The 24854-nt window shown below is 48.1% G+C and overlaps 1 protein-coding gene across 1 annotated transcript in view; it reads right to left on the bottom strand.

Moving 5' to 3' along the window:
• The window catches only part of SPOCK1 (SPARC (osteonectin), cwcv and kazal like domains proteoglycan 1), a 464236-nt gene extending 456945 nt beyond the window's left edge, over nt 1–7291 (bottom strand). The window contains exons 1-2 of the mRNA XM_081135977.1: nt 7142–7291; nt 6338–6520 (exon numbers count right to left, since the gene is read on the bottom strand). Of these exons, the coding sequence (XP_080992103.1) occupies nt 6338–6520 (183 nt within the window). The 5' untranslated portion in view covers nt 7142–7291. The remainder of the gene's footprint in view (nt 1–6337; nt 6521–7141) is intronic.
• Nucleotides 7292–24854: the final 17563 nt, after the last annotated feature.

The raw sequence follows: 24854 nt of genomic DNA, 5'->3' as shown, positions 1-24854 counted from the left end.
GAGGTCTTTCCCACTTCAAGACCTTTGGACCTGCACTTCCCAATCCCTGCCTGGAGCACAAGCATTCTCCATCCGCTCCTGCCATCCAGCGGGCCTCAGCTCCAGTGCCTTTCCCAGCAGCCCTTCCCTTCCCGCTCCACATTCTCTGAGCACCTCCACCTCTACCTGTAGCACTTCTCTCAACTGTACCTAAATGATTATTTGTGCTCGTTTATCTTTCTGCCATGCTAGACCGTAAACTCCAGGGGGAGGCAGACTGTGTCTGTCTTCACCTAGCAAAGGCCTGGCACGTAGCTGGCATTTCTGCCCCAACAGACCACCACGCGCTGTGTTGACTATTTGTTATTGTTAGGGTTTTCCTAGCCACGCTAACCGGCTTCGGCTGCAGTGAATTATAGGCCCTGCGATGGCCTGTAATGAGGTGGAACTGAAGAGTTGTGTCTGTGATAGAAGGAACAAAGGCCTGGCCGATCCTCCTAATATTTTCCTATTGATTCTAAAGCCAACAAGAAGCATTTGCTAGACCCCGCAGTAGTTTCCCCACGGGCAGTGATGCAGAAGCCCGTCACCCCAAAGCAAGCCCAGGACCACTCTACAGAACAAGACTAAGTTTTTATCTTGGAAGATGGGCTGGAGGCAACTGGATCAGAGCCTAACGTTAAAAGTGAAACCAATTAGGGCTTAGCTGGCATAACAGGGCTCCCCAGGGAGCTCTTCACATAACTAGGATTTCAGGCACAGCTGGGCGCACACCTCCTCTCAGATACATCATGATGAGAGTTGCTGGTATCAGGAGAGGTCCAGTGATGATGTGAAATATGAAGGGGAAGACTTCTATGCTAGGAGCTGCAACTGGAAAATAACAGAGGCTAGACCACGCAGAACTTCACAGAGCCTTCCAGATTGGCAAGGAACGGAGAACAGCCTGGAGGATAATGGAATAGACCTCCCCAACATTTCTCTAAGACATGAGACAGACAGCAACCTCTGTAGCTGTGTGCGAACAACTCACTCATGCTCGCAGAGTAGAAGTTAAGAGAAGCAACCCTCAGAAAGCAAATCAGAATTAGCAGGTACACTAGCCACTGAAAGATCATGAGCATCTGCTTGGTGCCATAAGCCTACTCAGACCCCCTCAAAGCCCCACGAAGCAGGGAGGGTCACTCTAGTTTCACAGATGGGAAAACCAGTGCTCTAGCCAAGGCCCAAGCCTATGTCTGGCAAGACTGGAATGCGAATCCGGGTTAAGAGTGGGCGAGTGGGCTCTTCGCCGTGACGTGGCTCAACCTCAAGAGCTTTGAGTGTGCTTGGTTTGAAATATATTATATTGAGTAAATGAGTAAGAAATGACTTATTATAAAATACTCAATTACTAACATTAGTTTGTCTCCCCAAGCAAGATTAAATAGTTCAGCTAATGATCAGGTCCCACCCCTGTAGGAGAGTATTACAGGTCCATTGGTCCATTTGGGACCACTTCTTACTTTCGAAAATACTCTCATCAGCATACAGGAGAGTTTGTATTCTCCCAGCCATCCGGTTCAGCTGCAGTACTGTGGGGGCAGGGTCCAGGGAGGACAGGGAGAAGCTGGGGAACTCAGCCTGGGAAGGTCAACTGGGACAAGAAGCTCCTCCATCCTTGCCAGAAAGAACGAGGTTTTCTCCATCAAGGGCAAACTGAAGGTAGGGACAGAGAACACAAAAATGGTCTTAGGCCTATCCACTTTCAGAGTGTCCCTTTCTAATGGTTCCTGTGAAATAATTATTTCTATCAGTGGTCATCGCATACAGGGCCTTTAAGAGAGTGGGTTCATTAAAGAGAGTCAGGATCACAAACTAATTTAAGTCTCCTTGAACCTGTTTCATCAAAATGATTTTCTGCTATTCTCTATTACAAGCCAAGTTTCTGTGGTGACAGATTAATGACTGATCCACTAAGCCATACCACCTCTCTTGTCACCAACCCCACCGACTGTGCCAGCCACCATTCCATCACTAAGCCCCACTTCTCCTTGAAACTCATTATAGCTGAGCTGTTAAGATCAAATGAGCAGATCAGATGCTCACTGACACCCCAGTTCTGCTACAGAGACCACCAAATCCCACCAAGCGTGTGGGGGAAAGAACTCGGATGGCCCTTGTGGTCTCATTAGAATTACAGACTCAGGTCACTCCAGAGTAAGATAAATGCCAGCAAAAGCAACACTTCTGATTCTCTGAGCCTGCTAAAGGTAATTATCCTGGAGTTAAATGTCAGGGCTAGTTTCACATGTACGTGTACAAAAGAAAGAAAATGTCGTGTTTGGTGTAATCAACAATATTATTTTAATCAAATCAGAAGTTCATTATTAGCAGAAGATGGGCCCTGATGTGACCCCTTACAATAAGCTGTGTCCACCTGGCTTCCCATTCTATATTGTCTTATTCTAGGGTTCTTCACTGGTGACCCTTCCACATAAAGCAGGAACAACTTGCAATGTGCTATCAGTGGACGCTCACACCCCAAATCCACTCCACTTCTGACTGGCCGCTGTGCATAGGGAGAGTCTAGAAGCAGACTTCCTGGTTCCAGCCCAGTCCTGTAACTTTGGGCAAGAGACTTAACCTCCCAGTAAGTCAGGGATAGGAATCATATTTCTCTCCTAGGACTGTTATAAATTAAATGATATAATATATGTAAAGTACCAAACCAATGTCCTACACACTAGGAGCTTCATTACTGGTAGGTATTATCTATTTCTGCACTGTTTTAATTTTTAATTACAATCAGCACTTTTAAATGAGAAAAACTTATTTAGAAAAGAAAACATAAGAAAGAAATGTGTGACAGCGTAAGAGAAAGGGTTTCATCTAGTAGATAAGAGGTTACCTGAGTAAAGAGATAACAGCATTTATCTTGCTCACCCTTAGAGCCAACCACCCTAGCACATGGCAGACAGTCAAATATCTGTTGGAATGAATGAATGTATAGATGAATGTAAGAACAAACAGAGGAAAATTTCCTTACAGGAATAGTTATGGAAAGCCAAATAAGATTGAGAAAAAAAATCAGGAGAATGGCTGTGGCATCTTGACCCCTCAACCTCAAACCACAGAGAAGTTAAATGCATGACAGCTGGAAGGGGGAAATTATTATACAACTAAATACAGACATCTATCCTTCCTCATCTCCTCCTCCTAATGCGGTATTTGTGCAAAAGTCTGGGTCTCCATCTGGCCCAAACATCCCAATGGCTAGACTTTACAACAAGAATGATAAACTGTGTAATTGAAAAATAAATTACATTAACAAAAAAAGCGTGATGACCAACCTAACAGACTACCAATACTTTTAAAGAGCAAACATCTCCTAACACACGAATGGTATGTTGCTCCTCAATCCATCACTCCAGGTAATTAGACACGGAGAAATTCTGAAATGTTTACTTCTGGAAAGGAGATACAGTTCTCTGTGTACCTACAGCAACAGAACCACTTCAAAGAGGTAAGTACCAAGTATCAGGACACCTCTGGCAATGTCACAGCACACGTACAGGCCTGGGAGCGTGAAGCACACCGACGCCATCATTTCCATTTCCAAGTTAGCCCAATAACACCACCAATGGGTATCATCAGCTCTCTAATGGGAGTCCTTACTTTTTCGTTTCACAAGTTCAAAAATTACTTCCAAATATCTCTCCCCCAAGTGCAGAAGAGTGATGAGTTAGGGGAAGTGCAAGAAGGTTTCTTTCACAATGATGTTCAAAAACTGACAAGCATCGTAACAATAATCTCAGGGCAGTCTTTCAAAGTCATTGGTAGCGGCAACAAAACAACTAAAACAAAAGCAGAGAAGATGAGTTCTGTCAACCTCAAGCAAGGCCTCACTCAGTGGAAACTATCAGACTGGCTGAGTAACTGCACTAGCTGGGGCTTCGTCTGTTGTCCACTGAACAGCTGGTTTCTATAGGAAGCAACCTTTACTCCCTGGTCCCAGGGGACTGTGGTTTTGTGGATATTCCAAGTAAATGACCCACATGAAGACACTTGGACTTGGCCTAAAAGATTATCTAGTTTGAGTTTCACACTTTAAAGAGGTTAATGGCATTAAATTATGTCTGATCCATGACTAGCATCAGAGGACCCCATGAAGCATATAAAATGATTGTAATTGAAGATGTTTGGGATTTTTTAACATTTTAAGATGTTTTTAATGTTATTATGGGTTACATTTTCATTTTCAAAGAATATATGCTGCTTAAAATACTGGTTTTACACCTGAAGTTACTCCAGAAACAAAAAAGCAGCACATTTGAACAGAGAAGCTTTTCTCTTTTTGTTACACTTTGGATATTTTTACAATATTTAAGGCAGTGTTTCCTAAACATCATAAGAATTACCTAGAATGCTTAAAATATAGGTGTCCAGCACTCATCCCAGAAATGCGGAACCAGAATCTCCAGGGGGAAAGCTGGGCGCTATAATTTAACAAGCACCCCAGGTGAGTGTCATGATCACTCAGGTTTGGAAAACACTGATCCAAGGATAAAAAATATCACCATTTTCAGGAAAGATGGGAAATGAAGAAAAGTCCAATTTTTAAAAATTGAAAGATAAATGGGAAATAAGAATAATGTCATGTTTATGGTACAATGAGACTAGAAACCCTTGAACAGGCACAAAAGCACACTAAACCTTTCCACATCTCTAAGACCACAACTGCTCTCAATCTGACCCAGCTGCCACACAAACCAAGCCATCTACAAAGGGGCCCCTTCTCCTCTACACCTGGCCCAGTTCTCTCATTTCTAGCAGAATTAAGCATCTGCTCTGTTCCTCAACTCTAAAATGTTATGATAAAAGAAACAAACAAAAAAATTATTTCTACTCTATGTGAGTCCATGAATGGAAGTTCCTTTGGGACATCTTTTGGACATCTTTTTCAGCCACAGGCAAAGGTAGTCAGTGAAGGGCTCCTCAGTGCCGAACAGAAGGGACTGAAGATGGTAACAGGACAGGGCAGGGCAGGGACAGGGGTAAGAATGGCAGGAACCTCATGGGTGGGTGGGAGGAGCAGGAAGAATATCTGATGCAAAATTAAGACCCCCCAAATAAACTGTGGAGGCTTATTAAAAGTGTTTGAAAGCACCTTTCAAAGAGAAGCAGCCCACAGTCAACTAGCAGGAGTAGGGAAAGGAATAGAAAGGAGAGAACTAAGTGCTGACTCAAGGCTATGGGCACACTATTCCTCTGGAGTGGGACCTGGAGACATGCTCTTTGGAAAGGACAATGAAACATCTGGATTCATTGGAATCCTCAGGCTCTACCCCTACAAGGGATGGGGATTCCCAGAATGGGGCTGAAGGAGGGTGACTCCCACACATCTCCCACCTCCAAGAGCCCTGTGCCCACCCACAAGAACAGAGGCTCTGAGGTGTGAGTCTCTCTCAAAGGCAGGCATTCCTATGTTAAACATCATAAAACTTCTTTCCTACTCATCTATCTAGAAGTGCCCAGCCCCAGCCACCTGGGGCAGCCTATGAAAGAGCTGGCAGCAGCTCCCACAGCACAGAGGGGATGCCATCTGCTGGAAAGGCTCTACCAGGTGCCTCTTGCCCCTGCATCCTCTGGGGCATACCTGGGGAGCAGCAGGCAGCCTCGGGGCAGAAACAGGTAGCAGATGTGCTCTAGGTTCCCAGGAATAACCCTTCCAGGGTTCCCCCAGAGGAGCAACCCTCTGCCACCCAGGCTCCTCCGCAGGGCAGGGAACCAACTCCATAAGCTCCCTGCTCTCTTTCCCTTCCTCTAAAGATGCCAAAGGTCAAAAACACCCCACTCTCCTGCGCCCACCATTTTATCAGGCCCATGTCCCTCCAAACAGCCGGATCACCTGGAACACCTGGCTCCCTAACAAATAAGCTGGGCTCACCCCCAAGCCTAACCTCTGCAGCTGAGAATCTTCTGGCACACCCTAGAAACGGTCCAAATCACTGCTGCCCCAAGCAGGTTCTCTAGGGGGCTTGGCAAAGCCAACCAACAACGTTAGGAGAATTCAGAAGCTCGGGGAGCCCCTCTCTCCGCAGCTGCTCACTGCTCCTACGACGTTTGGCTCAGTCACCTCCCCCAGCCCTGCAAATACGCACACCTGGGCCGCAGGTAACAGGCAAAGAGAATCAAGCCTTCGAAGTTCTCTTTAAAGTTCTTCTCGAGCAAGACGCAGCCCAGGAACCCGGGACCCACAGGCTGCTGGGGGGGTTCTGCGCCGTCCCCTCCCCACCCCCAACCCCCCACCCCGAGACACCCCCACCCACCCCTCTCACAGAGGCCCTCGCGCGCGCGGGGCCGGGGCGCAACTCACGTCTCGAAAGCGGTTCCAGTACTTGTCGCGGTCGTACTGGGAGACGGTGCTCAGCCACTGGTCATTGTCTAGGAAATTGCCGTTGGGGCCCGCGCCGCCCGCCAGCGCGTCCAGGTGCCGGCTCTCGACCTGCAGGAAGCACCACGCGGCCGCCACCGCCGCGAGCGCCGCGAGCGCCGGCATCTGCGGGGCAGGGCGCGGGCGGTGAGCGGAGGCAGGGCGACGGCCGGCCCCGCGCGGGCCCCGGGCTGGCGCCCCTCCGCCCGCCCGGCCCGGGCGCGGGGATCTCACGGCGGGCAGGGTCCCCCCTCGCACCCCGGGCGCCTGTCGAGGACCCCGAGACCGAGGGACCTCGCTGAGGAGCTGGGGGGGGGGGGGTAAGGGGGGGACTCGGTTACAAATGAAGAGGCTGCGTCACAAATTAGGGGCTGCTGGCAAACTACAGGGGACCCCTGTCAGCTATTCTCTGGGTGCCCCAGACACCGGTACTCTCAAACGGGAGGCTGCAGCACCCCTGCCCAGAAACGGGGTGCCCTGGATGCGCCCGCCGCACTCCCGCGGACGGCGCCCGGAGCTCTGAGGTAAAGAGGGGGCGCGCAGGGCTCCGAGCAGCAGTCCAGGCTCGGGCAGAATCGGGCGCGGGGAGGGGGGTACCGCGGCTGGGTCCCCTCTCGCCCACCCTGCCGCTTAGGCAAGAGGGGTGCGCGGAGGTGCCCCGAGGCCCCTGACCCTGCCAGCCCCTAGGTGGTCGCGGGGAGGTCCCAACTACGCCAAGTTGGGGCGCGGGGTTCGGCGGGCACGTACCTTGGGGGCCGGCCCGGGTCGCCGCGTCCGACTTGCTCGAGCTCCTGTGGCGCGGTCGCCGGGAAAGGTGACGGGCCTCCCGCCGCCCGCCGCCCGCCGCCCGCCGCCCGCCGCCGCGCGTCCGGCCGCTTTGTGAGCCCGCAGCGCTCTGGCTCCCTCGCTCCCCGCTCGCTCGGGCGCGGCGTCCGCCGGCGGAGGGGCCCGAGCGCGCGAGCCGAGGCCTCTGGCGACCCCTGGCGGCCGCCCGGCGACAGCCCCCTGCCCCGGGTCCGTCCGGCACAGCCCGGGCTGTGGTGACCCGCGTCCCCACGCAGGACTGAAGCAAGCTTTCAGGCCCAAGCTGGTGAGCGACAGCCGAGGGGACGGAAGACACACGGCCCAGAAGCCAACCAGCACTGAGGCATTCTCGAAGGAAGGTCGTCGGGCCACCCAAGTTAGATTCACTTTGGTGGGGGAAGGAGGGAGGCTCCTTAAAATAGGGGTTCCTGGCTCACTCCCCCAGACTTGCTGAATCAGCCTTCTTCAGGAGGGTCTCCCTGTGCTGAGTGAATGTCTGCACCGCCCATCCCAGGTCGTGCACCCACCCGGCCTCTGCACTCCTTGCTCCATACCATGCCCACTGCTGCCAGTCCCTTAAGACAGCCGCCCTGGTCTCCATTTCCATCATTTCTACGTCCTTGTGTCCCCACATTGGCCCTGTGGGGTATACCTTGGTGTTCTTCTGCACAGAAATCCTTGTCTGCTGAACTGGCCTGTAGGATTTTCCTAGAGGGAAGGGGAAAACTGGACCAGGCTTCAGGGACAGGACACACAAGCAGGAGGCTGGCCTTACCATCCATCCCCATTCACTTTCCAAATTCTCAGCCTTGTCTGGTCCAATTGGGTTGGAAGGCAATTAATGCAGTTCCCCCTGTCTGCATATAGGTGACACTTACCAGCTGCCTTTCTCTTGTACAACCACACCCCGGTCCACATTCTTTTAGAACAAATCCGACACACTCACCCCTCTCCCCTAGGCACACACTTAACTCTCTCCACGTTGCTTTCCTGATAAAGACCAAGCACCAGCTCCTGCCTGCCTCTCATGCCACTCCCTCCTTCCCTGACTTCCTGGACAGGCTGGCCTTGGTGTGGATCTCCGTGGAGGTGGGGACCCTCCAGAACTGGGGGTTCACTTCTGGCAGGCCACTGTCCACAGCCACCCCCAACACAGGCCTCATTAATTGTCCCCTAGCTCATTCACCTGGACCTCTTCAGAGTAACTCTTGCAGAGCCAGCGGACCAGGCCAGGACTCCAGCAACACTCTCCTTGAGAACACAATGCTTCTCTAGCTGCAAGCTCACTGCACTTGGAATCACTCCACGTCTATGCTCCCCACCTGGCTGGAGCTCTCAGGGCAGAGGCCACGTTTGGCTTGTTCACTGCCGCTCCCAGTACCCAGCACCAAGCTCCTAACACACAGCAGGTGCTCAGAAAATATTTGATGAATGAATGAATGAATGAATGAACAGCACCCAATCATGGTCTGAAGCCACACTCCTCAGCCAACATGCCCCGACATGTGTGATGTGGTCAGTTGTAAGCTGTACTGCAAATAGTTTGGTTGTGTGTAGTTTAATGTGTAGCCGTTGGACTAAAATTTTTTCTAGAAAGTAGCAGATGCTTATCCCGACATAACTCTGACTGATTTACATTCCTAGATGCATTCTTTCTTTTTTATTATTGATTTTAGACAGAAAGAAAGAAACACCAGTTTGTTGCTCCACTTATTTATGCATTCATTGGTGATTCTTGTATGTGCCCTGACCAGGGGTCAGACCCACAACCTTGGCCTATCAGGGCGATCTATAACCAACTTAGCTACCCTGCCAGGGCTCCTAGAAGCATTCTTGAGAGGGAGAAAAAGGAGTGGAGTCACAGCTGTATACGTGGGGACTACACGTCATCCACAGTTTATTTTGTCATGGGGCTACTCTAGGTATCTCAGTTCATGTTCCAAGTATGTCAGAGCAGGAGAGAGGTTTAGAAATGATGGAGAGAGTGTTTACTTTCAAAGAAAACCCAAAGAAGCAGCTAATTCCCATTTCTCTGCCCAGTTTGATGGCAAAATTTCTCCAAACAGTTGTCCCCAGATGTCATTTCAGCCTCCTCAGCTCCCATTCATTCTTCCACCCATCCCAATCTGCCTTCACCCTCTCTAACAGATGTGACTTCTCACCATCAGCAACCTTCTCCAAGTCTCCAAATCGAATGGGCAGCCCTCACTCCTCCTCTACGTGGCCTCTGAGAAGATAGGCTCCTGTGACACCATACCTCCTGGTTTCATTCCCAGTTATGTACCAGAGCTTCTCAGGGCACAGGCCCCTGCCCTCTGCTCTGTCTGTCTGAACCCTTTCCCTGGGCGGTCACATCCAGTCCTGTGCTGAGATTCTCCAGTTGTATTTCTAGTCCAGAGTATCTGTGGACTTCCAGCCATGCGTCCAACTTCATACTTGACTTCTCCATATGTCCCCCGGCTGTGTTAAACAGACCTGTGCTCTGAGTCATCCCTGTTGCAGCAGATGTATCTCCATCCATGTGACTGCAAAACCCAGAAACCTATGAGTCATCTTCAGTCCCTCCATTTCCCTCCCCCCTCACTTCCAGTCGAGCAGCAAGAGGATCCAGCCCTCTTCCAAACACCCTCCAGTCCATCCAATTCTCTCCACCTCCACGGGCACCACCAGCCACTTGGCCGCTGCTTCTCACCCTGAGGGCTGCGCTGGCTGGGTTTCCTTGATTCTTTCCTTTCCCTTCCAACCCATTAACCACTCGGGGGTGAGAGTAATCTTTTTAAAACAGAAATAACTTCCTTGTATAAAACCTTTCAATGGCTCTCCCTGACACAAAAACAAAAATCCCATCTCCTTCTCATGACTGGTAAAGCCCTGCGGCATCTTGTCCCTTCCCCTCCCTTTCATTTCCTGGGCTCTGGCCACTCCTTGTCATGGTTTTGCACACACGCCAAGCATGTTCTCACCTCAGGTCCTCTCCATGGCTGGGCCCTCTGCCTAGAATGGCCCTCTCCCTGCTCTTCACAGGTTAGCTCCCGCCTGGCCAACAGATCTCAGCTCCAATGACACCACCACATTGAAGCCTTCCCTGACCACTCCACATTCCAGCCACATCTCTACTCTGTACTTACACCCAGTTGTTCCCTAAAGAGTCTTTTGTTCTTTTGTCCCTCTTGTCCCCAGTTTGAATATTAATTCCAGGAGGGCAAACACATTGTCTTTTTTACTCTTGTAGCCCCAGGCTTATCTCAGACCCTGATGTTCAATGGGCACTTGATAAATATTCATCCAGTAGTTGAATGGATGAATGAAACAAACCCCATAACCCTTAATGTAGTCTTAAGTTTGAAAACTCTGTCTGGAGATGGTTCCTTTGGTTGCCCTTAAATCCCTTGTTCTACAGATCCAAGCTTTGCTTTTTTTTGGCAGGGCCTATCCCCAATTTAATCAGAGGGCATCTGCTCTTGGCCAAGCTTCAGCCTTACAACTGGAATCTTCCCTGCAACCACCTACTGGGTGGAAAGAGCAGCCAGAGCGCCACGGGCAGGTGTGAGGGAACGGGATCTGGCCCAAGCAGAGAAAGGATGTAACCTTGGAACAGGGGTAAGGAGGCTGGGAGCTGGAGACCTGCCATCAACTCAGCCAGCACTTGAGGGGAGAAATGTCAGATTTATTTGGCTGCGGGAAGCACCCGGGACCAAAATCAATACTGAGCCTTGGGGCTGTATTTCTGCTTTTCATTGGATTACGCAGAACTGTAATAACTCCTTGTTTTAACATAGTTCTTCTTTCCAAAGAGCCCTACGTGATTTATTTTTGGTTTAATAGATCCTCAAACATGAACTGCTGGGTAGTCTGAGGCGGACGTAACTATCGCCATTTTATGCAGGGGATCAGGGAGCACAAAGGGTCAGATGAATTGCCGAGGGTCAAGGCGAGAGGGAAAGATGACTCTAGGCGTGAGAGTCCGCGGTGAAGCCCCCCTCGGGACGCTGTGCTGGCTAGAATGTGGTTCACCTGCGCGGCTCCAGCTGATAAAAGAGGTGCCTATAATATTTACCTTGTCATCAACCCAGATTTATTTTTAGCTGCAAACTCATATATCTACCTGCTGCATGGCATCTCCATTTGGCTGTCTCGCTGGCACTTTGAATTCAGTGTGTCCAAAACTGAATGCTTGTGCTGCATCCCTCAGCCAAACCTGCTCCGGTCCCATGCCCCCCCTCAGGAAAACCACCCCCACCACCCCCCCAAAATGCCAGTGCCATCCTGACCTCCTCCTCAGGCCCCACTTTCAATGAATCACCAATACACCAAGGCTACCTTTGCAACATTTCCAGTCCCACTCGCTCTTCCCCACTGTAGAGTCCACTTCCCTGCCTCTCACCTGCATGTCACAAAGCCCTTACAAGGGTCTCTGCTCCTGGGCTGGCCGTTCATTCTCTACACAGGTGCCAGAGTGGTTCTTTCTCAGTACGAATGTGATCACTGCTCTCTCCTTACTATCAGGTACCTCCCCATGACTACCTGTGTACCCTGCTAAGCCCAGGGGCTGCCAGTTCCCTCTCTCTCACACATCATCCCTCCTTACCCCCCTCTGATCACCTGCCCCCTGCCCCCTGCACCTCAGGGCCATTTGTGTCCCTACAGTCGGGCTGCTCGCCTCCCTCCCTGCCCTCCTCCACCAGTGCCCACTCACCCTTCAGGTCACAGCTTCACTCCAAGTCCTCGGAAAAGGCTCTCCTGACCCTGACAACCTGTGGCACTCAGCACAGCTGTGTGATGTCCATCTCCCACTAGACATTCAGGGGGACAAGGACAGGGTCCAGGTAGGTGTCTCTCTCGTTTGCTACTGAACCCATAGTGCTTTTTTTTTTTTTTTTTAACATATCTTTATTGATTTCAGAGAGAGGAAGAAAGTGGGAGAGAGAGAAACATCAATGATGAGAGTCATTGATCGGCTGCCTCCTGCACACCCCTGACTGGGAATCGAGCCCGCAACCAGGCATGTGCCCCGACGGGGAATCGAACCTCGATCTCCTGAATCCTAGACCAATGCTCAACCACTGAGCCATGCCCGGCTGGGCCCCACAGTGCTTTAAAAAGTACCAGGTACATAGAAGGTACACAATAAATATTGACTGAATCAGTGAATGCTCATGGCTCAATGTATTTATTTCCTTCCCTTAGAAGCAAAGAAGCTCCCAGGTTTATGCTAATATCTTAACCCCAAAACACTCTGTAGATGGAAGGTGAGGGACGTGATCTCTCCACTCCTAGGCTATTCTGCATGTTTGAGGGTGATATTGCAACATATCCTGGCGCCAAGAAGAGGAAAATGAAATAGATGCATTTCTTGACACAATTGGAAACAGCTCACCCAGCAGGGCCTGTAACTTTTATGAGCACGTCGATTTCCCCTATTGATTATATATATGTATTCAGCAGTGCTCAGTCCATCTACCCACATCCCCCACAGCCAGCCCCACCTCCCACACATACTTTCTTGCTTTCTTCCCCCCATGCAGAACCATGGCAAACGGGCAACCCAGCTTGGGATGAATTGATTTTAAGCAAGTAATACTTTACAAATAGATAAAAGATAACTGTCAGGAAAGCCTAATGGCCAAGCAACTACCCAGGGGCATAGCAGAGGGAGAATTCTGACCACAGAGGGAAAATCGTGGGGGTAACAATACCAGTAACATTCACTGATGTTCATAGAGCACAATTGTGTGTCAAATGCCGCAGTCCTGTGTTATCTGACGTCATCTTCACGACAGCCCCCCATGAAGTAGGCTGAGACAAGCCCCATTTCACAGATGAAGACAGTGAGTCCCAGAGTTGTGCTATCCCTCATCCAGGTCCCCTCAGTGAGTAAATCGAGAGCCAGACTTGAACCCAGCACTTCCTGATGTCAAAGGTCCCACCGTGACCTGTGATCCCACTCCACTGGCTGCCACCTCCCTCGCTGCCCTCTGTTCCCCTGCCTCCCACACTAAACTTCACACCAGCGGAAAGTCACCTTTTGATATGAAGGAGCTGCCACTAGCTCATTTATTCACAGTATATGTTGCACCCGTGAGGTTTAGTGTCTGCTCCCATGGGAGTATGACTGGGTCTAGTCGGCAAGATGTTAAATGGGAAATCACACTAATTATTTACAACTGTGATTGTAGATGCTTCCAAAGGCACTGACAACGGTGACTCACTGAACATGGTACCGAAGGACTTGCTGTGACCCGAGTCCATGAGGATGGTGCAACCTCGTCATTGCGGAATGTCAAGTAGCATTCGGCGGCCACCGGCCACACGCTCGGGCCCCACCCAGGAATATTGACGCCACCTCTGCCTCTAACAGGGATGGCTGCTCACGAGACGCCTGGGGAAGCAAGGTCTTGACCCACCTCTGTGGTCATCCAGCTAAAGTCTAGGGGGCCAGGCATCATGGGGAGAGACTTCCAGGGACTGATGTTTTTGTGAAAAGACACTGGGAGTGAGAAGGAAGGGCTGGGGTTGCTCTGGGGTAGGCAACCTCAGGATCTTCATTTAACTATTCAACAATCCGCAGGCCCTCCGTGCCAGGCTAGACGATGCTGGGGACACAGCAGGGGAATGGGACACACACAGCCCCTGCCCTCGTGGACCTTACTCTAACAGGAAAGACTTCAACACCTGCTTGCAGCACTGGAGACAAGCTGGCTGGCCCAGCTGGAAGTTCAGCTTTGCTTCATTCCTCCTGATGGTTCCTGAAGAACTCGGGCATCCGTCTGCCTGGAACATCTTCCCAATTCTCCAGTGGCTGAAACAATCCCCTGAGTGTGTGAGACCCACCGGCTGTCAGATGCATCCCATTTCAGAGAATTTAAAACAGCACACACCTGAGAATCAATAAAACAGAGCAGTGCTTCCTTCATAGGTAATCAAGAGGATTAAACACATTTCTATTTGTAACGTACTTAGAACAGTGTCTTATACACAACGGTGCCATGTAAGTGCCTGCTTGTTAAATTAAAAGTTCCTTGCCCAACCCCATGACCTAAATACCTCAGTCCTCCGGCTTTATGGTAGGGACTCTGGGGTTGGGAGAGGTTCAGTGGCTTGCTCAGGATTAAAAGGAACCTGAACCCAGGCATCCTGGCTCCTGAGGCCATGTCCTCACCTAGATGCAGGGCTGCCTCTCTTCCCCTTACAATCTGCTCTGAGGTGGAAAACAGGAAGACACCCAATTTCTGCTGACTGAGTAACAAGCCCTCAGAGACTTGAAGACAATTTTCCTTTCCCAGAAAAGCCGTCCAAGTTCCTCTTCTTTTTCTCATTACCTCTGTGTCCATCTAAAGAAGATAAATGCACCCACGCTTGGGCATCAGTCCGCACACACCCCGCAGAGATCGGAAACAGGCTGGCAGGGCCTCCTTCCCTCTCAGGGGCAACACCAGATCTCTGCCTTTGGAAGTCGCTCAGCTTGGGAATGATGCTGGTTCCTGCGTTGGGGAGATGGAGGCTTGAATCAAAACCAAACTTCCTGTAAATATTTCCCACCAAAACTCCCCAAATGGAATGTAGAAGGCTCAGTAAAGTCCTACACACTACACTGTACCAGCCCAAGCCCCCAGGAATGAAGGACACTAGCAAGGCATCATCTCAAGGCGAGACCAGCCCAGAGGCCTTGACAGATCAGTGGGAAGATGCAACTCCATCCCCGTGCTAGCTGCACAAAGCACCGAGACCCTGGTGACCCTTGGAGGTTCAAACCCCTCTAGATTCATCCTCTTGCTTGTAAAGTGCAGATAACAACAGTGTGCCTTCTTTAAAGGGCTATGGGGAAGATTAAGAGGTGTGTAAACCCGCAGCGCCTAATGTCTGCACATGAGAAGCACCATAAATGTGATTGGGCAGCGTCATTATCCTATGAGCTGCTTCTCAGCTTACCGCGTGATTTCTTATTAAAGTCTCCCGTATGAGGCTCACGTAAGCAGGCCCGTTCACCCCTTTACAGCCTGAGAAACTTAGTCTCAGAGAAGACATTTTAATCGCCTACACACTCCTCTCCACTGGAGTTTTCTTAAAGTCAAAGTGTTAGGAAGAATTTGCCCGGCTGCACACATAGTCGCATATAACTTACAGATGCCTCAAACAGGAAAGGCATCCTCGGGCAATCTGCAAGTTAAATTTGTATCATTTCACTAAAGTCATAAAGTGAAGAGGGAGTTATCAAGCCAGGGAGAGCTGTAGGGGAGGCAGCAGGGGTCCCCAGAAATCCTCCCCGGATCTTCAGTGGGGGAACACTAAATTCGGCTCAGCATCTGCCCAACAAAGGAATATTATGCGGGTCATTAAAGTGATGGCTGTGAAATCCATGAAGCAAAATGGAGAAACATAGATTTTAAAAATAAAATTAAAAGATCAAGTTATAGAATTGGATGTACAGAATGTTTTGGCAGGGAGGAAGGGTGAAAGAAAACGCACCAGGGACTAGCAGTGGCTCTGTGAGGTTGGAACTGTGGGTTCTTCCAAAGATATCTTAACCTGGGGTGTAACATAAACAGTGTATCTTAAAGGAAGAGCATAGACTCTGGAGTGAGAGACTTGGGCCTGGACCTCAGCTCTGCCACTTAATGCCTGTGTGATTTCCACAAGTTCTTCACTCTCTACCTACTTCAGTGTCCTTACTTAGAGAATGGAGATAATCATAGCACACCCCTATCAGGATTCGGAGAAGATAATATCGTATACACACAGTGCTTGGAACCACACCGGGCACGCCCTAAGTAATTAGTTAACGTTAAGCAGTATTCACGAGAAGATCCGGAGCCTCGTTCCTCCGCGTCTCAGGGACTGGCCAACAGCAACTATTCTGTCGATTCTTTTCAGTCCTCACTTCGGATGAAGGTGGTGGAGAGAGAATTAGATTGGAAGCCATGAGACCCAATTGATGCCGTATTTTCCTAGCCATTCCTGGTACTACGTTTTTCCTCTCCTGTAACGAGGGGAGAGGGCTACAGCACCTCTCCTCCAAGGAGGCATGAGGTGCCCTTGGCATTAACAATTAAGGTTCCGTACACTTTGAATCAACTACAGAGAGTTCAAACAAATTAACGAGGGAAAGGATACATCAGTGGGAGAGTCGGGCAAGCAATTCACCAAAGAAATACAAATGGCCAAACTATACACAAGTCACCTGCCTAGTAACCAAAATAAAGCAAATTAAAATAATAGATCACCTATCAAATTTGTAAAGGCTTTTTTTAGCAAGAGATAATAGCCAAATTTAATACACATGAATGCATGGCATCCGTGCATACATAAGAGAGCCAGGGACCCCACATGCAGGAGAGGTTCTGCCAAGATTTTTTTGATTCATATAAGTAAACATCACTTTATTTGATTTTTTATAAAATTTACTGGGGTGACATTGTTTAATAAAATTATATAGGTTTCAAGTGCACAATTCTGTGATAAAAATATTTTTTAAATCATTTTTCTCTAGTTGGCAGATATGAGGAGCACCCCCTTACACTGTATGTGGGCTGATAAACTGCCACGATCCTCTTGGAGGCCATGATATTTATATTAAGAGCCATAAAATGGTTGTGACCTTTGACTTTGTAACTTTACCCATAGGAATTTGACCTGATAAGATAATTAAGAATGTTTATAAAGATTTAACAATAATGTTCTTCTCAGCATTATGCATATTAGTGAAAACTCAGCAACAATCTAAATGTCTAGAAACGGAAGGGTAGTTAAATAAACTACATTTGTATAATAGGGCATTGTGTGGCCATTAAACATTGCGTTGTTTGGAATATCTAATAGCCAGGAACTTATGACATGAATTGAATAATAATAATAAATCAGTATTATCCTAGGCTGGTTCTCTAGAAACAGTGCCCGAGACAAGGATTCCTGAGAAAGTGATTTGTTGAGAAAGCGCTATGGGGAGACTGGGAGCAGAGGGAACAGGAACACACAGAACAGAAAGCCAAGCACAGCTGTGGCCCCTGCAGAACAGCCTTGGCCTGGCCCCACAGGGAGCTCTGAGACAGAGAGTTGTACCCCTGTTGGTGCCCCATGAGGGGCTGGTCTTTGTTTCCCCATGGCGTTGCCTGCTGACTGCTGGGAGGGGGGTGGCAGCAGTTATGTGGGTGTAGAACCTCTCCAGGTATCTCTGCCAAGGGTAGGTCTCCTGAGAAGGGCAACCACTCATACCCACTTGCTCCTCATGTTAAGGCCACCCCACCCATCCACAGCTTCCCTGGGATTCCCATAGGTTACGCTCTGGGAAATCACGTAAGAGGAGGGTTACTTAGCTGCTGCACTTGGTCTTGAAGTCATGACTGATGCTTGTCCTTCCCCTGCCTTTGGCCAGCACCTCGCCAGTGTGGGTGACTTCCCCGGTGAGGCAGCCCACACCTTTATCCATAAAGAGTGTGCGCCCCTGATCACCAGGCCACGGCTGCTGTATTTGCCCACTGACAGCTATCATCGGCCACAGAAGTACCAAGAAACCTCAGGGGATCATCTGATGCAAAACGTGTTTCTCCTCACCACTGTCACATAGCAGCAGTCCTACTTCCTCCTGATGATGAGGGTCACTTACTCCTTTCTGTCCTTGCTGGCCCCTTCTGGTGTGAGATGAGGAGCCCAAAGTGACAAGGCAGCAGCCATAGCTTAAGTTCGGTGGAACGGCTTCTCCTAAAGCCATTGGTGGGAGCATCCCCCCCTGGGGCCCAGGATCGCCACCTGGACACGCTGAAGGCGTAAACGGGAAGCGCAAACCCTCCAGATGGGCTACTGGGAGCGCTGGTGCGCAGGGATGCTCCTTCCTGCACTCTGGTTCTCAGACCCACGTATTCTGTCTACTGGGGACACAGCACCGCATAATGGCCATTGGTTCAAGACATATGCTCGGCCTAAAAGATGCTGCCCCATCCTTGCAGGATATCACTCTGAGCTGACACCCCAGCTACACCTTTAAGAGGTGGCTTCAGTCCTTAATCGGGCCAGCAGCTTCAGGATGGTGCAGCCTACAGAAGGAGCACTGGATCCCATGGCGATGCACTCACTGCCGGATCACCTTTGCCATGAAATGGGTCCGTGGTCCAAGGCCATGTTAGGTGGTATCCCGTGTCAGGACATAAACACCGACTTGATCCTTTTATATGCTACTGGTGTTGGCTGAGACACTGCAGGCAGCGAAGGGCAAATCTCAACCCAGAATATGAGCCAGTCCCAGTCAGAATGAAATGCCGCCCATTCCAGGTGGGAAGAGGTCTGATATATAAAGGGTTCAGCAATGATTTCTGTTTCTGGCAGGTCCAATATCCCGCTGTGGCAGTCGTTAAATCAACCTTAGGGAAAAGGAGTCCATGTGGTTGGGGCTATGAATAGCCTTCCTCTCTGCTGCCATGGCCACTCCATACATCAGCCCACTGTGCAAGAAATATAGATGCATGTAAATGCATGGGCTAGGACACATACGTAAATTTCCTAGCCCTGTCTACTGAGAGGGTGTAGAATATTCACACCCCAATAGCAATGAGCTTAGCTAGTACCCAGCTCTTGGTTTCTAAACACTATTCTCCAATAAAAGAAACTAGGGCTCCTTAAGAAGTAGGTGATTGCAGGGCTAGAGCAGGGAAAATAGGAGATGGGCTTGGAAGCAAGGAAGTGCTAAAAGATGCGGGCTTATCATAAGGACAGGGTCCAATCTGAAGGAGCTCCTAATGGCCAAAGGTGGAAAAATTTTGGAAACAAAATAAACAATGACTGAATTGGATTTAACAAATACAATAAAATAAATATCCGTGATTCCATATTGATATGAATGAATGAGTATAGACAACTCTTCTTTACAGGAGAACTCCAATTAGTAAACATAGAAGGAAAGAGGGACAGAGAATATCATCATTAGTCCAACACTACAGTAATCATTGCAGATGAGATCCACCAATGGGTGGTAAAATTAGCGAATTAAAGTCTGAAGAGAAACAGGACATGAAGAGTCTCAAAGTATCTCCCTCAAGAATATTGATTAACTACAAAAGGGAGATAGTAACTTCACAGTGGAGAAACCTATCAGAAGCCACCTTAACCAAAAGATGAAAGTCAACATCAGCAGGAACGAGACTGCTGACATCAGGGGCCTCTTGATACGAAGCGCAAGAGAAACATAACTAATGTCCTTGGTTTTCTTGCCGAAAAATGCACAACCTTACTTGAAACATGAGAAAATATCAGACAAACCCAAATTGAGGAACATTTTACAGAATAATGATCTATATTCCTCAGAAACATCAAGATTATGAAAAATAAGAAAAAGTGAGGAACTGTTAAAAAATTAGAGGAGACTAAAGATAAACAACAAATAAATGTGAGATTCTGGAACAGAAAAAGGACATTGGTAGAAAACTAGTGAAATTTAAATAAAGTCTATAGTTTGGTTCATAGTATTATACCAATGTTAGTTTCTTGGGTTTGTACCATGGATATGTATGATGTTAACATTAAGATAAGCTGGGTAAAGAATATAAGGGAACCCTTTGTACTATTTTTGCAACTGTCCTATAAGTCTAAAATTAGTTCAAAGTGAAAAAGTTAAAAAATTAACATTCAAAAAATAAAATAAAATATACTCACATATTTCATAAAGTAAGGGGTGGGGGTGGGGGAGAAAGTGTAGGCCCAGATAATGCAGTCTTTTTAGTGCTACCTGAGCCCAAGCAAAACAAATAAGTCAGAAAGAAAAATAAAAAACCATGTCCACTCCCGAAACCAAACAGACACTGTATTTAGAGTCTCAGCATGCTGTGTTCTTCCATTAGCATGGATAATTGGAAATTGACTGCCTTTAGAAATGATGTCCCGTTTCTCTCTGGGTACAATACAAGATAAACTCCCAGGGCAATGGCCTATGTTATTGAATCCAACAGTAATTAAGTTAATGTATCCTATCTTGTGTGTAAAGGTGTAATTCAGGTGGTACAAATCCTTTATTGAACTAAAATTCAATAGTCTTGTATAATTCCCCTATTTGTGGTATGTACAAAGGTTGTAGGAAAATTATAAAAGGTGACACAGTATAATTATATTTCTATGAAGATTGGGCATTTTCGCCTGGCATAAGCCACTCACGGGGGTCCTTTCATTTGCACAGAGAGAAGCGTTCAGGTGAGTAAACATCACGAAAAATGGAGCAGAGGTCTGTGGCTTTTGCCTGCCCCGTATATTTTTCTTTCTTCTGCTAAATACGCCCTGATTTTCCTTTGAAGAAGCACCTCCTCCCTTCTCTCAGCCCGTATGATTCGGGGGGCAGGTGGCACACCCTAGCTCCTGAGATGGGCAAATGACCCCAGCCTGACCAGCCAGCACGTAACTCCCCTGACCGCGGTGTAGTGACTCAGGACGGGCACCTGGCCCAAGCCTGGCCAACAAAGCTCCATTCCAGTGCTTTTTGTTAGAAATATTAGGAAAGAGAAGGGCTCCTCCTTTCACAGCTGATATTAAGATGACAGAAGATAAGCCCAGAGTCAGGGGAGCCCATCTTGCTAGTATCTTTGAAGAGACTCTGAATGAGGCCAACAGGGAGAGAAGCAGAGCTGAGAGATGGTGAGCAAGCAGGTGCATCTGTCAGCATATCCTTCCTTCCTTCCTTCCTCCCTTCCTCCCTTCCTCCCTTCCTCCCTTCCTCCCTTCCTCCCTTCCTTCCTTCCTTCCTTCCCCCCTCCCTCCCTTCCTTCCTTCCTTCCCTTAAGTCAGCTTTACATGGGCTTCTAATACTAATATAGTAAAAATTTTAAATTAAAATTTCCAGGCCAAAAAACTATTTTTTTATTTGAAACCTCAGCACCCAGATCTGTCTCTAAATTTACCCACTCTCTTATACTGTTATAAATACAGTGGTACCCAGGTTTTCGAATGTAATCCATTCCAAGTTCTGAAACGTTCGAAAACCGAGGGACCCACAGCCAGCAGCTGGGCCTCAGGATCTTGCCCTCAGCGAAAGCCCTGTGGCCTGTTCGGCTTCCGAGGCGGGTTCGAAAACCGAAGCATTTCCTTCTGGGTTTACTGCGTTTGTAAACCAAAATATTTGTCAATGGAGATGTTCGAAAACCAAGGTACCACTGTAGTCCTCTCTTTGTCATTCCTTTAATTACCCTCTCTCTCTCTCACTTTCCTGGTTTTCCCTCTCACCTTACACTCAACAATATTTACAAATCTCACCTCTCCTCAGAGCAATTAACTTTCCCACCTGCCCCCTTCCCCAAGTGTCATGCATTGGAAACCTCTATAATTCAGACTTTGAATTTTCTCTAAGCTCTAAAATAAATACGGCGGGGGGGGGGGGAGGGAAGAACAACTTGCATGGTCATTCTGGGCTTAAACCTGGAGGTTTATTCTCACAGGAGGGGCAGCCAGGCTGGAAGTTGCCATGGCCTGTGTTTTCATGCTAGCCACCAACCAGCTCAGCAGTCTTGAGCAAGAGGCACCTAAGGGCACAGGCTCCAACTGCTAGGCCTTAAAAGGAAGGGTTATGCTAGACAGAAAAGGGAGTTTTTTCCACTGATAATGTTTTAATCAAGTCAGATCATCCTCAGGAAAGAGAAGTTGTGGGGAGGAAACCAACCTTTCAATGCACAAAGAAACTAGACCAACTTTCACTTGCTAAGACTGAATCCCAATGTTAGTATTCAACCTTAACATTTTACCCTCCTCCCGCCATTAGCCAACCCCTTACAGGGCGGAGACCATCTGCCTACAAAGAACATTGATATACACTTTCTGTGCACCTACTATGTGCCAGGACCTATACTAGACAGTAACTCCACTCCTCACTGCAACCCTTTGAGGTAGGTCATTTCAATCTTCTTTGTTAAACAAGAAGCCTGAAGTTCAAAGAGGTTAAATAACTGGACTAAGAGCCCAGAGCACAACAGTATCAGCACCATTACTCTAATCCAAGTCTGACTAGCCACAAAGCCCCTCCTCTTTCCTCTACGTCTAGTTCCTGCACAGAAAACTTTGCCCTTTTTCACCTTCCAATCTGACCAGGAAAAGCACAAGCAAGAGTGCTTGTGTTGAGCTGGTGTGATTGGAAGTGGGCTGGGAGCGTAGGGTCGGCCAAATGAAGAAAGAACCAGACACCCTGGCCTGTGTGGCTCTGTGGTTAAGAGCGTCAACAACCCCCCACCCCTCCACCCCTGCACCAAAGGGTCACAGGTTCGATTTCCAGTCAAGGGCCTGTACCTGGGTTGCAGGTTCTCTTCCCAGCCCCAGTTGGGACACTAGCAGGAGGCGACCAATCTATGTGTCTCTCTCACGTCAATGCTTCCTCTCTCTCTCTCTCTCCCTCCCTCCCTCCCTTCCTCTCTCTCTAAAAATCAATGGGAAAAAAAATATCTTTGGGTGAGGATTTAAAAAAAAAAAAGAACCAGACAACCGCCTCCACACCTTTCACCAAGCAATCCAAATAAAAGACTATATCCCAAGTGGTTATATTAACAACGGTGAATGAAAAGTGCAAATTTCTGGAACCATCCACCCGGGGAATGGCTAAGCCAAGTGCCACAGATCACTAGGATAGAGATAGTGTCTCTCTAAAAAGTGATAGTCACTATTGTGTACATGAAACAAGATCAAGCAAAAAAAAGAAAAGCAGAAACCGAAAGAATATCAACATCAACTGTGTGCAGATAGAGCCTAGCATGTCACGTGGGCTGTCTCATTAAGTCCTCAACTATAGCTCTATGAAACAGGTGTTATTACTCATCCCCACTTTTCAGATGAGGAAACTGAGGCTCAGATTAAGTAAAATGCCCAAAGTAATTAAACTGGAACCCATTTGGTAAGCTAGGAAAATCTCCAGGGCCTTCTCTTTTCTTTTCTTTTCTTTCTTTCTTTCTTTCTTTCTTTCTTTCTTTCTTTCTTTCTTTCTTTCTTTCTTTCTTTTTTTTCTTTTTCTTTCTTTCTTTGCCTGCTAAACTGCTTAATTTTTTAAATTTATTGTTGATAGTATTGCAGATGTCCCTCCCGCCCATTGATCCCCTGCAGCTGCATTGCTACTACATGGAAATGCAGATAAGAGCAGGCCTTCGGGAACAACCACATAGGGACGCCTACACGTGCTGGGCCCTGCTTAGGGCTCTAGGATACAGAATTAAACAAACAAGGGAATATTTCTCAGAGCTCACATTTTGGTGGAGGTAGAAGCAGACAAATGTGACGATGGGGAGAAGACTATGAAGAAACTCGAGCAAGGGCAAGAGGGTGGGACGAGATTGGGGAGGGTGCTAGTTTAAATGTGTAAATAGCCATCCCGAAAGGTGGTTTGGAGCAGGTGATCTGAGCACAGTAAGAAAACAAGGAACGAAGCCATGAAGCGGGGGTTGGGGTGGGCAGCAGCAATGAGGGGCTCCGGGGAGCAGCAGCATTGAGTGCAGAGGTGCTGAGGAAGGCGCCCTGCCCTGTGTGCTCAAGGACAGCAGGGACGCGGGTGTGGCTGCCGGAGCAGGTGAGTTCAGAACAGGGGGCAAGTTCCCGGAGGACCCGGGGGCCACTGCAAGGCCTTTGGATTTTACAAAACGGGAAAAGCCGTAGAGAATTTTGAGCGAGCAGTGCCGTGATCTGATTAGATTCAAGGACTGTCTGGCTGCTGTGGGAAGGCCAGGCCGGCGAGGCGGGCAAGCAGAAGAGGTAAGAAGTGGGCGAGGGTTCTGGATGTGTGAGTTGGCACTGTTTCCTCATGTTGGACGTGGGAACAAAAGACAAGTCTTAGAGGATTCCAAACGAAGATCTACTGATAAGGATTAAAAGGGGAAGTTACAAAGAATGTTTTAAGGTAAATTTTTCCATAAAATATTTGAATATATAATGACCTATGTATCACTAAAACTGGAGCAATAAAAATAGTTATACATAAATTCAGTAAAATAATACAGCTGGAAAACAGTGTGGCAGCTCCTAAAAGAATTAAAAATAGAATTATCACATGACCCAACAATTCCACCTCTGGACACACACCCAAAAACTTGGCAGCAGGGGCTCAAACAGGTATTTGCACACCCATGCCCATAGCTGCATTACTCACAGTATCAAAAGGTGGAAGCGGCCCAAGTGTCCACTGATGAGCAAAATATGGTGCGTACATACAATGGAATATTTGCAGCCTTAAACAGGAAGGAGATTCTGACATATGTTACAGCACGGATGAACCCTGAGGACATGTGAAGTGAAATAAGCCAGTCACAAAAAAGACAAATAGTGTATGATTCCACTTACATGAGCTACATAGAATAGTCAAAAGCCTAGAGACAGAATATAGAATGGCGGCTGTCAGGGCCTTGGGAGAAGGGGAATTGAGGGTTATTGTTTAATGGGTATAGAGCTTCAGTTTTGCAAGATGAAAAGAGTTACAGAGATGAATGGTGGTAATGACTGCACACTATGAATGTATCTAACGCCGTTGAACTGTACACATAAAAATGGTTAAGTGGTGAATATTATATTATCTGCATCTTACTACAATAAAAAATGTTTTAAGTAATCACCAAGCACCCTCCCTTCCCCCAAATAGCACAGGAGCTGCGGGGTTGTAAATCTCTCAGGCAGAGCCATTGTTCCGAGGCACAGGGCTGAGTCTCCCACACCTATTGAAAAT

This window comes from Miniopterus schreibersii (genome assembly GCF_964146895.1).
Source record: "Miniopterus schreibersii genome assembly, chromosome: 4".
NCBI classification, from domain to species: domain Eukaryota; kingdom Metazoa; phylum Chordata; class Mammalia; order Chiroptera; family Miniopteridae; genus Miniopterus; species Miniopterus schreibersii.
The sequence above is the reverse complement of the archived record's forward strand: the minus strand, read 5'-3'. Positions and strand labels throughout refer to the sequence as shown.